The 12,466-nt window shown below is 39.1% G+C and overlaps 2 protein-coding genes across 2 annotated transcripts in view; both read right to left on the bottom strand.

Moving 5' to 3' along the window:
- The window catches only part of myo5aa (myosin VAa), a 57,042-nt gene extending 50,489 nt beyond the window's left edge, over positions 1 to 6,553 (bottom strand). Inside the window, 1 exon segment of the mRNA XM_063881847.1 lies at positions 6,330 to 6,553. Coding sequence (XP_063737917.1) covers positions 6,330 to 6,356 — 27 coding nt within the window. The 5' untranslated portion in view covers positions 6,357 to 6,553.
- A 1,326-nt stretch (positions 6,554 to 7,879) lies between these two features.
- On the bottom strand, positions 7,880 to 12,011 carry arpp19a (cAMP-regulated phosphoprotein 19a). Its single transcript, XM_063882329.1, has 3 exons — positions 11,794 to 12,011; positions 10,089 to 10,211; positions 7,880 to 9,509 (listed from the first exon to the last, which is right to left on the bottom strand). The coding sequence occupies exons 1-3, from the start codon at positions 11,848 to 11,850 to the stop codon at positions 9,339 to 9,341; spliced, it is 351 nt and encodes a 116-aa protein (XP_063738399.1). The 5' UTR covers positions 11,851 to 12,011; the 3' UTR covers positions 7,880 to 9,338.
- Positions 12,012 to 12,466: the final 455 nt, after the last annotated feature.

The raw sequence follows: 12,466 nt of genomic DNA, 5'->3' as shown, positions 1-12,466 counted from the left end.
GAGTCGGGGCTCAGCTGTTCTTCCATCTTACGTTTAAGAAGGGAATAGGCGTGACGGTCTAGCACGATCAAATAAAAACATATCAAACAATAAAACTGAATATAAGCCATGCTAAGCAGCTACTTAGAGACACTGGTTTTTGGTGACTCTGAAAATGTCCTCTCGTTGATGCTACAGTAAACAACATGCTACAAAAAACAGCTGACCTTTGGGGAAAAGATTTATACAGCCCAGTGATCAAAAGGGACACTTGCAAACACCGCTAAGCTAAAGGCAGCTAATGATCAACATGATAATGATTACTACTAAGGAGCTTTATGTCATTGAACCAAATGTAAAAATTGATTACGTTTATATTGACCACTGACTTTATTTCAAGCATCTCAGCAAAAACTCATTCAAAATCCAGTGACTTCAAAAAGAGGGAAACTGGAAGTGCTAAAATGCTAACACATTTCCCAGGTTAAGGACTCATTCCTGCACCACTTTATAGGAAAACATAATGCTTCTCCAGCTAGTCAACGAGGTTGTGTCCTAAACCCAAAAATACAGTAATTTCTCAAACAAAGATTATTAAGTTACCAAAACGCAGCTTGATCTAAAAATGTAATTAGTTGCTACTCGGTTGCTTTTACTGTTTTGCTGATTTCATTGACACAACTTGTTCCTGCAGAAGAAGGGTGTGTCCAGACAACGTCTCCATGTTCCACATTAAAGAGGCGATTTACCAAATTCAAGACGAGACCTTACAGATTTCTTATCAAAACATATAGTTTAAAAGGAAAGAAGCTTCTCCTCAATCAGACCAGACTGTTTATTTCCATTCAATGTCCATCTTTTCTTGCCTATAAATATACCTAATTAATGAATGGGGGAATGAGATGCCGATTGAAAGCTTAAAAAAGCAAAAACTTACTTGTACAAACATATACTCCAACTCCCGGTTCATCTTGTTTCTTTATCAAGTCTTTAGCTCATACTGTGAGACTGCTGGTTTACCTCGAGCCACACGCGCCTCAAGGCCGGACGCCGATCGAGCGCTGAGCTTCAGAGCTCACTGGTGGATGAAACCTTCCCAGTGTGTCTGAAGACACAAGCAGTGCTTAACAACGCCCCACAAAGACACTGTTCCAGTGACAGATAATTGGCCATTGCTGCTGTCTATCAGGCATCATTTCTCAATCACATGAGTTGGGAGGCAGACAAAACTCTCAGAGCAGAAACAAGACTTTCCCACAAACCACTGACATGGTTCCAAAGAAAAAATGCTCTGACAGTCAAGTGGTCAAACCTTCAGGCTTGTTCCTATTTGCTGGATTAAAAGTGTTGTCTTGTTTTAGAGGACTACAAATCCAAATTGTACTTTCTAAATTTGGTTATTTACAGGCTGTCTTGAACAGACATTCCCTTACTTAAAGATGCCGGATCAAAACTGACACAAACGTATTGAAGTAAGATTTGTTAAATCATCAAGAAATAATTCCTGCACCATGACACTGATTATTTGAGCTGTAAACATGCAGCCCTCCTCTGTGTGTCTGCCGTTGGGATGTCAGTCTGTTTTTGGACATGACTGCAATGACTACATGCCAGAGCATATACAACATGACTGCGGAATTACCCTAACCAGGTTACCTCAGTAATCTAATGCACATGCTCCTAGATAGAGCTGGGAGGACAAAAATGCACCGCAGTCATGGACATATGTAACCATAACACACAAACCTTGACATATTTCAATAAACTATTATGTTATAATATATAGGGCTGCAGAAATGATTTGTTTTCCATTCACAGTTTTTATTTAAGGTCTGACAGCTTAAATAAAATTCTCAATTTGAATAACGGAATTTATTGAATCAAAATATAATAAGGATGGTATGTCTTGAAGAAGGGCACACTTGTTTGATCACAGTGAAAATATAGAATTAAAATCTTGTGAATTATGAAAAAATATTACAAAAATATCTTTGAATAAATTGTGACCACAACCGTACGGAGCCACCCCTGAGGATAATACATATAATCATCACTATCTTCAACTTAGCAGAAGGAACAGCAGCAGCATTCAAATGTTGATTTTGTAGTAAATAAAGCTTATAAGGTTCAAACTATCAAGGCAGCTCTGTATACAGATACTACAAACGTAAGATAATTAAAACCGTGGGAGAAAAATGAAACATCTAATGGATGCAATGCAACTCAAGCCAAGTTTTTGATGAGCGTATTCTCAAAACAACGTCATCAAAGTCTGTGTGTCACATCGTCAGGGCGCAATGAATATCTGTAATCTTAAATCTTACTCCAACCTATCCAAGAGTTGTTGGGATATTTCAGTCTGAAACAAATCTGTGGACCAAATCAACTGACTGACACCGCAGACCATGAAGCCATCGCAGGTAACCGCTGCTGCACTGCATGACCTGAAACAGCCAAGCCTGCAGTCTTTTTGGAAAAAGCCCAACAAGTGATGTCATAGCAGGTGTTTACTTTTCATCAGCTGCTCATCACAACACTCACACCACTGACTGTGTCCAAATGTTTCAACTGCTGATTATAACCCACATGATTCAGTCCTGATCTGTCTCATCGCTGTGCTAAAAAAGAAAATCACAGACAGCTCTTTGAAGTTCGTATCCAGCCAGTCTGACAACAACCTAACACTTTCCTGTGATTCTGTAGGGCATTTTTTATTTTCTGACAGCACTTGGAAGTGTGGGGCCTTTTTGCCAAATGAATGACGGCACATGTGTACCAGCAGCGTGTGTGTGCGTGTTCATTAGCTAAAGAGGAGAAAACTCTATGCAGTTTGTCATATAGTGTTACATCACAGAGGTCTGCAGACTGATGTGAACATGAAAGCATCACACACTCCGATGAACATACAGTATACAATGTATGAATGACTCCTGCTGCACTTTAAATAATCTGTAGGCTTTTTCTAGTCAGACACCCAAAGGTCTTGATGTCATGACGGTAACTATCTGGCAATACCATTAATAAAAGAAGTGCCTGTGTTGTATGCTCATGGGTAAGATAATAACTATTATACAAGAGCTGCAATCAAGAGAACACGATTTCATTAATTGAAGAACAGAAGAATAAACAAAATCCATCTACAATGAAGTCATTTTTTTGGTAAAAATAAACTACAAAATGCTGTTTTCAACCTATCAAGAAGATTTCCTGTTCCCTTTTTATTTCCTGTAACAAAAAGTATATTTCCGGTTTAAGAATAGCTAACTTCAAAACAAAACATAAAACGATTAATTAATCTATACAAATATCATATTGCTCTAATAGATGTGTGACTACACCTTTAGATCCATACATTAGTATAAGTAGTGTACTAAACAGCTTTCTGGCTTTCCTTTTTATACAACAGATCCAAAGAGCTCCTTATTTACATACTAAACTGCTTCTTGTATGATTCAACAAAACAAAAACAATGACCCTTAACATAGTAAGCATACTTTATAATTCATGACAATTTTAGGCATGCAACTGCAATCAGAGGCCAAACATCTGTAGACGACTCTCTACAGAGATAGCGTGTTGTGTAAGCTTGCTGTGAAAAAGTAAATCTGCAGAGGGAAACATATTCATAACCTGATATGGTTTTAGGTTCATGAATCGATGCTAAGTCTAGTAATTCTAAAAATAAAAATAAATGCACTTGTGGTAGACAAAAGCTCCTTTAAAGCATGATGTTTCTTTTTGTAAATGCTGTAGATGGGGCATTAAAAAGCCTTTCCATCTCTGAGTCATCTAATTGAGCAAGTCTCATTTCCATCACTACCTGAAGGCACAGTCTCATTCACATTCACCAGCTCTAAAGTTGTTTATTTTTAACTTAATTTGGCTCACACAGACCAAACAGACATAAATCTGGAAAGAAATTCTGATTTCTTATAGCAGATTAATGTTTACAACTGTATCTTCGTCCTTCTCTAACCTACAAATCTGCCTTCACCTCCGCCTCACCTCTCTTTACGCTGGCAGTCAGGTCAGACAGAAGCCAAACGTAGATTAGAGCAGAATCTGATACTGTGTATGCATTTGTGTGTGTGTATGTGACTGTTAACCAAGCAGCTCAGACCCACTCAATAAGCTTCTTTAAGTCTGACTCATGCGCACAAAGGGCAGAGTGTTTCCCACCCCAATGTTGGAAAAGTAAATCACAGAGAGTGGTCTGACATCAGAGGCTGACTCCTGAAACAGACCGGACCATTCAAAGCAAGACATAAGGTTGTGTTTCCCAGCCACATCGACACAGCATCCACAGTTTCCCTACCCCTTTGCAATTAAAATTATTTACACCCAACAAGGTTTTTATGGAATAAAACAGACCGATTGGATGGCTACAGGCCAAATCCTGCTGGCAGAGGACATTAATTGAGCAGCCTCTGCCAAAATTGTTGATGGCTGGGGGAAATTTCTTACCAAGGTGCTATTTAAACAGACCCAGGACATACATTTCTGCTGGAAAATAGTGAAAGCATTCTCATTCACCAGCTCTAAAGTTGTTTGTTTCTAACTTAATTTGGTTCACACAGACCAAACAGACATAAATCTGGAAAGAAGTTCTGATTTCTTATAGCAGATTAATGTTTACAACTGTATCTTCGTCCTTCTGTAACCTACAAATCTGCCTTCACCTCCGACTCACCTCTCTTCACGCTGGCATTTGTCTTGAATGTATGAAGCACTCTGACATCATACTGAATACTAAATATTAAAAGGCCTTTTTCGGGAAACTGAAGGTGTACTTTAGAAAAAAGCACAGCTGCCCTGTGACTGCCCATCATATAGACAAAGTTACTTGTGTACTGCACCAATACATTTATCAATAAATCAAATAATTGTTTGGTCTGTAACAGATAGAAAATAGTAAAACATATATTTGTCAACAAACAACAAACAATACAATGTTTAATTTACTTACTGAGATGATTAAGAAACTGACCAAATGTAAATACCACGAAGATGAAACCGACTGAAAACCGGGAGCGTTTGTTTTGCTATTTTAAAGACGTGTTGTTGTCGGCAATTTTATGTAGACTAATAAAGAGAGTAGGCCTAACAAATCATTTCAGAAGATGCCTTCATGTTTGCCTCGTTTATTAATGAACAGGGGTCGGGATCGGCAAACAGAATCCAGTTGCTGACCCTGGGTTCAAATCTATGTCATTGGGTTCAAACACCATCTCTGACCATTTGTCAAAGCTTGTCATAACAACAGAGGAGGGGAAAACATATCGACATAAGAGATGCAATCCAAAGTGAAGGGGTTCAAATGGCAAATAAAATAACCTACACTGTGGTTTGTTTAAAAATAAATTCAGATAGCAACCCTTATCATCACAAACACACCGTCACGTCTCTTCACCACCACAACCTTATTCAAGCTGAAAAAACACCAGCTGTCAAAGTAGGGGGGGATGGGTGACTCATCTGTTTCTCTCACAAACATGCACACTTTCCTGTAATGGTTTTTACATTTCCACTAGAGCAACAGCAGCACTTGTGACCTTGTGAGTCCTCCTCAGCAGCAGCAGTGTCATATTCTCTACAGTGAGCATCTGTAAAGCTACAGTCGGGCTGCAGGGCCTCAGCTAGTCTAAACATGCAGGATGCTAAAGGATGCTAAAAAGATCCGGATGCAGCGCAGCATCTCAGCGGTACCCAGCCTGCAGAACCAGGCAAAGTAAAAGCTGGTCCTACCCCTGGGATATTACCATATGTGGTTAGAAGCACTTACACTACGCTATTTGGATGCATATGGTTTAAATAGAGGCGAATGATATTGTTTAAAAGCGTAAAAAACATAGCCTCCATGATGGCAGGCACCGCCTTTGCATCATCCTAACCTCCAGTAGGGGATGATGTGCAAAATTAAGACCCAGGAGAAAGGGATATCTTATTAAGGTGACACATGAGGTGACAAATGACCAAAAACAATACTATAAAAGCTCAATTGGAAGATGATATTGGAAAAAAGGGGACACCTATGGGTACACAAACACCGCATCTGTTGTCGCGTCAGCTGCACCCATTTCACCGCTGAACTGACATGTATATAAAAACCACAAACACCTAACACCTTGAGCTAACTGCATGTCACACCAACGTGTTTTATATGGTTTCAACATCCTTTTCATTCATTTAAAACCACAAAGCAAACCTCATGTTTAAACAAAAAAGGACATTTGTTTCGAAATTGAAACTGCCAGCATGTTATTACTCGACCTGGACATTTGAACGCCACACCAGCTGCTACGATATTAATTTACAGCCCAGATATTTACATTTAAATCCACTTGTTTTACCTTTGTGTACAGCTCCGACGCTGCCATGGCGGTCACACGCTATGTCCTTCCTCCAATCTGGGCTAACACTCCGGCGGCGGGGATCCGCACTGCATGGGACTCGGTGTGTGTTTTCATGAAGCAATACAAATCCTTTGTTGCTGCAGCAGGGGCTCAGGCCAGGGAAGATGTGTGTGTTATCACCATGATAACCTGCAAAGCGTTCAGGGCTGCTGAGGTTTCGGTGTCTCACTTTGCATTCTGGGTACGATCAGGATGAAATGATTCAGCCAAAAGCAGAGGGCTGCGGCCGCGTGGAGAACTGCGCCCCCTGGTGGATGCATGAGGGAAATACACAAACAAAAAAAGATAGATAGATAGAGAGATAGATAGATAGATAGATAGATAGATAGATAGATAGATAGATAGATAGATAGATAGATAGATAGATAGATAGATAGATAGATAGATAGATAGATAGATAGATAGAGAGATAGATAGATAGATAGATAGATAGATAGATAGATAGATAGATAGATAGATAGATAGATAGATAGATAGATAGATAGATAGATAGATAGATAGATAGACAGACAGACAGACAGACAGACAGACAGATAGATAGACAGATAGATAGATAGACAGACAGATAGATAGATAGATAGATAGATAGATAGATAGATAGATAGATAGATAGATAGATAGATAGATAGATAGATAGATAGATAGACAGATACATAGATAGATAGATAGATAGATAGATAGACAGACAGACAGACAGACAGACAGACAGACAGACAGACAGACAGACAGACAGACAGACAGACAGACAGACAGACAGACAGACAGATAGATAGATAGATAGATGGATAGATAGATCTGCAAACTCCATATAATTTGTAGGAAAAAGTAGGACTAACCTTAATAGTTGAAGCCACATAGCATAATTTGATTTGTTCCATCCCCAACCATTTTTAAAATCCAGAAATTGTATTATGAAGGTTCAGGTTTTAACCATCTATTTGTGACACATTTAATTGTCTTCTCCCCGAGGACCACATTTAGTTCTTTGGGAATAATATCTTGGTGGGAAACTCTGCACAACCTTTATTATTTCAATTTTATTAAGAATATAATCATTATATCCTAAAAACATGAATGTTTTTCTCAATTTTAATCAATATGTGTACAGTATACACTGGGATAGCAGTATAAGCGGAAGTTGTCTGCCAGATGTATTAATTGAGTTACATCTTTCACTCAGTAATGTTTTAGAAAAAGATTAAGCAAAAGAGCCAATTATCTAAAAATGTTTAACAAAGAAAGGTTTTTAGCTGCAGTAGCTGGAACATTGGTTCTTACGTTTATCTGAAAACATGTGAAGAACAACAGGTACTGCTTTCCTTATCCAAATTAATTTTGGTAAATAAAAAATCCATTATTAAATGTATACAATTGTATATTTAAAACCATTTGTGTTCAAATACACATTGACTAGAAAATGTAAAGCATCATAAACATAGAACCCATCCTTAACATAAGAAAGTAAACACAAAAGACACACCCAGAAATTAAATTTGTGCAAAACTATTTTATTTACAAAACAAAATGGCACAAAGTGACAGCAGGGCAGCCATACACATGCACAGCTCAGACGGATGTTGTGCTAGCTTTGATTCACCTCATCACAGGTAAACTTCATCCAGTCAGTAAGGACCCTGGAAAAGCACTGAACAGTTCCAGGGACATTTTACAATATAACACTCCTTTGACTTATGTATATAGAAGTCGTTTTTTTCAAATCTGAACACTTTTAATTTCAATATTTGTTCCTAATGCCTTGAGCTGCCCCCAGTACATTTGTTTATGGTAGATTTAGCTCGCACAGCAAACAGGACCCAAAGACTGGTCCCTACTGACAGAAATGTTGCTTTTAGGTCCCATAAACTTGTCTTCTAGAATGATAGTTTCCCAAATATGACAACTTGTAAACAGAAACTTTGACCTGAGGAAAAACCGTCTTCATTCGACGCTGAAATGGATGGCACCTCATAAAAACTGTGCACATTTTCACCATTGCAGTTCAACCTGAAGCAGTGTCTCCTCTCCAAATTTTCAAGATGTGTTTATAGCATCATTAACATGCCACCCGGTGCTTGTATGCTGCACCTGAGCTTTTCCTGTCTGGGTTCAGTGCACCTTAATGAAACAAAAATGGAGGTCAGTGCGTTTCGCCGTTGGGAGCCCTGCGCACACATGCAGTTCCATATAACACTCCGGCCGTCGCTCTGCGGTCCTTTCGTACAGCTTCCTCAGAATCAGAATACCTTTATTCGTCCCACAGAGGGGAAATGTACATTCCTCCCATGGTTCACAATCAAAGTGTTAACAAAACTGAGCTTGGCCTCAAGATTACTACTTTCAGTAAATCACAAGCATAATGAAGAATAAGGACATATAGTGAATAATACAAATCCGATGTAAAATGATCTTAACGGCCGACATCTGCCTCTGTGCCAAACCAAAGAAAATATATATATATATTTATATACACACACTTCCAAACAGAGGGATCCTGAAGACCATGCTAAAGCCCTCAAACCATAAAGGGCGCAACTTCCTCTGCTCGACCCCCTCTTCAGCCAGTAAATAGCGTGGTATCATCCTCAGAGGTGTCACACTTCACTTTTCACACTCACATTTAGATGTCCAGTTTTGCAGTGTATCTGACATTGAAGTTGAGAGGAAATAAAAAGCAACATGGAAAAGTAAAAAGATAATGACAGAAGTTTAGAGGATAATCAAGGGGAGAACAACAAGGAGAGGAGGCAAATTCAGGTGGGAAGGACATAAAAATAAACAAGATTTCAGATATCCAGTTCGTTGGGTGCTTGGTGTGGGTCTGTTGGGTGGGGAGGGTGCAGAGGCAGGGGTCAGGTAGTGGGAGGGCTGGGAAAGGTAAATGTTACAGCTCTGAGACTGGAGTGGAGAGGGTTAGGGCTGGGAGGTGCTGCAGGGGCTGTGTGTGCATCAGCCTGCCAGTTTACTGGCCACAAGAGAGGGTTTCCTCTGGGGCAGGTCCTGGGGGGTGGGGATGTGGTCCCCTGTGATCTCCGTCTTCTCTGGAGCAGCTGTCGGCAACTGCTTGTTCTTGATCTTGGCTTTAGCCATGTTGTAGTCGCCAGAGTCAAAGTACTTTTGCTGTAGAGACACAAGATAACAAATGTTACAGTTTGATCCAAGAAAGAGGAAGACAATATGCTTTGTATATATAATTGTATCTTCAGTGTGCAACATTTAACAAAGAAAACAAAGGCCAAAAATGGCCTCTTCCTGTCCAGCCCAACAAGCTAGAGAAAGCCAACACCAAATGTGTTCTTTTCTCTTGTTCTCTCCTCATTATATGTGCATCTTGTTTTGGTGTTGTGTCTGCCATATAAGACGGTTTACTTTTATTTGTGTCCTCAAATTTTTCACGTTTTTATAAGCGGTTTGCGACCAAAATATCCCAAACACAGCAGATTAGATTATCCAGGTTCTTAGATATATATATTTTTAATTGTTATATTATTGATGCATATAGTATCCTCTGAAAAACGCTAGAAAGGGAACCTCGAGTTCATATCAATTTGTCCAACAGCATAAGTTTAGGTATGAGAAAACTGGCAACTGTGTGATAAATACAATGAGACTAAGAAAGAAATGACAGTATGTGAAGAGACTGTGCCTACAGTAACTGAACTCTGAATGTGTTGCAGAGAAACACCAGCTATAACTCACCCCCTTCTGGAGGCGCTTACGAAGCAAGTCAGATCCACCGGGTTTATTTCCCAAATTTGGGTATCTGGACTTCAGCTTAGCCTCCTCTGACTTCTCAGGACTGATCACCTTGTCCTGGACATCCTGGTAACAAGCAGAAGCAATATGCATTAAATTATGAGTGTAAAGCTTTGCTATGAATAAAAAAGCACACGTGCAGCACAACAAGAGAGTACATTCACTGAGTACCTCCAGGCTCCCACTGAACTTGTGTCAGCTGAGAGCCCGGCGGTTCAGACATAATCTCACTCTCCATGTTAAGACCTTTGACTACTAATGTAAATAAACATTCATTTATACATTTCGGGATAAGAGCCAGAATGGCAAGTGCATTCTCGCCAGCAGCCTTACAAAGTAGCAGTGGTGGAATGTAACTAAGTACATTGACCCCAAATAATTCAGGTACTTGTACTTTACTTCAGTATTTTTGCATTATGCTACTTACACTTTTACTCAACTACTTTTGTAGGCAAAACTTTACTTCACTACATTACACGACAGTTTGTTACTTTGCTCATATTGGAAAAAATACTAATGTTTAATAAAAACTAATACATTATCATTTATTATAAGTTAAGCTACTCAGTAAAAACAACAGTAAATAGAGTATCTGAAATGAAGCCCACTTTTACCAAATGCATTCATTCAATAAAAATTAAGCCTTTTTAGATATTAGTTAAGTACAATAATGTATATGTATATATATGGTGTTTACTTTTTCTTTTGGTACTTAAAGTATATTTTTAAGATAACACTTTTTTACCTAAGTATCATTTTGAATTTATTTGTACACTGCAGTAATGCTACTGTTACTTAAGCAATTAATCTGAATACTTCTTCCACCTGTGCAGAGTAGACACTGTAGATCTAACAGGACTGAGTGGGTTGGACCCCCGGTTGGGATGAACCGCTAAATCTGCAGCAAAATAACACTCAGTTTGCTGTTCGTTGACAGCTGGGAAGATTAGCTAGGTAGCAAGCTAGCAGTGCCATGAACTCAGTATATAAAGCGGAATAGAAGATAAGGTTACTGCAACTAGGCTTAATCTGTTTGCATTTAACATATCTATTATATACAATAACCAGTATTTATTCCACTTTACAATATTTCATTGTGGTTTTAGCTCATCTTATAGTTCACTTCTTAAGCATTTACCTGCACATTGCTCACTTGAGACATTCTCTTGTACTATATTTTACTGTTTTATAGTTTACGTCTTTTATACATTTGTATTGCATTGTTGAGAGAGCCTGGGACGATTTTCTTTGCCATAACTACACTGGTACTATTGTGCATATGACTATAACACCCTTGAATCTTGAAGACAGCAAGTCTTTAGCTAGGCTAACGTTAGCATCTGAGCTACCAATTTTCAGTGTGAATGTCAGGACAGTTAGCCTGGCGAATAGCGATCTGCTAGCATTAGCTAACGGTACCGCTGACATTCACACTAACCATCCGAAACACTCCACGTATAAGCAGCCAAAACAACAGGCTAACTAAATGTTGTTATCATGTTTGACAGATAAAATTAACTAGTCTACACAGGGCTTAGTAGCTGGCCTCGGGGAAAATGTCAACACTAACGAGCGCGGAGGTGAAAAAGCTAAAGCGTTAGCTGCAACAAAGTCAGCGGTGCTAAAATGCTAACAAGCAGCCTATTACCTTCTCTTCCACCGATGTCTCCTCGACCGTCTGTGCTTCTTCGTTATCCCCCGACATGTCTGTCTTATAGTGATCTCACACACACACTAGTTGAACAAGTGATCACCAAATCCTCTGCTCTGACTTTCCATACGAGTCCTGTCTGGCAAGCGCACTCCCGCAAAAAAATACTACGTCACACATGCGGAGACACCATGCGCGGCCACGTTTGGGCACTCCCGGCGTGCACACCACAGTGCTGGGATCAGATTGACATTGCATAACACACATCGTCAGCTGTTTGTCCCCTGTGCTGTTACACAAATCCAGATTTAATCCTCAAATCTGGAAATAAATACTGCATTGAAGAAACAGTGCAGATTATGATTGTGTGTTTTCCCACACCAATCGTTTTTTCTTCACTTAACTGTTGTAAATGAACTACTGTTTTAAGGGCTTTCGTAGCTAATTGCTTGAGTATATACAACCGAACAAAGCATAGATTGTGTAGGAGAGGTGCAAACTCGAAAGATTTAGTAAAATCTAGGCTTTACAATTGCCTAATAGCCATATCGACATTTGATATCTATAAAAACAAGGAATATAAGAAATGCATTTTATGGCATTTTGTCCAAAAGTTGTGTGATAGAGCAAGATGAATATAATTAGCATTTACGGTTGTCTATAAATGGGT

The sequence above is a fragment of the Eleginops maclovinus genome, chromosome 4 (genome assembly GCF_036324505.1).
Source record: "Eleginops maclovinus isolate JMC-PN-2008 ecotype Puerto Natales chromosome 4, JC_Emac_rtc_rv5, whole genome shotgun sequence".
Lineage (NCBI taxonomy): Eukaryota > Metazoa > Chordata > Actinopteri > Perciformes > Eleginopidae > Eleginops > Eleginops maclovinus.
This window is presented reverse-complemented; position numbering and strand designations above follow the sequence as displayed.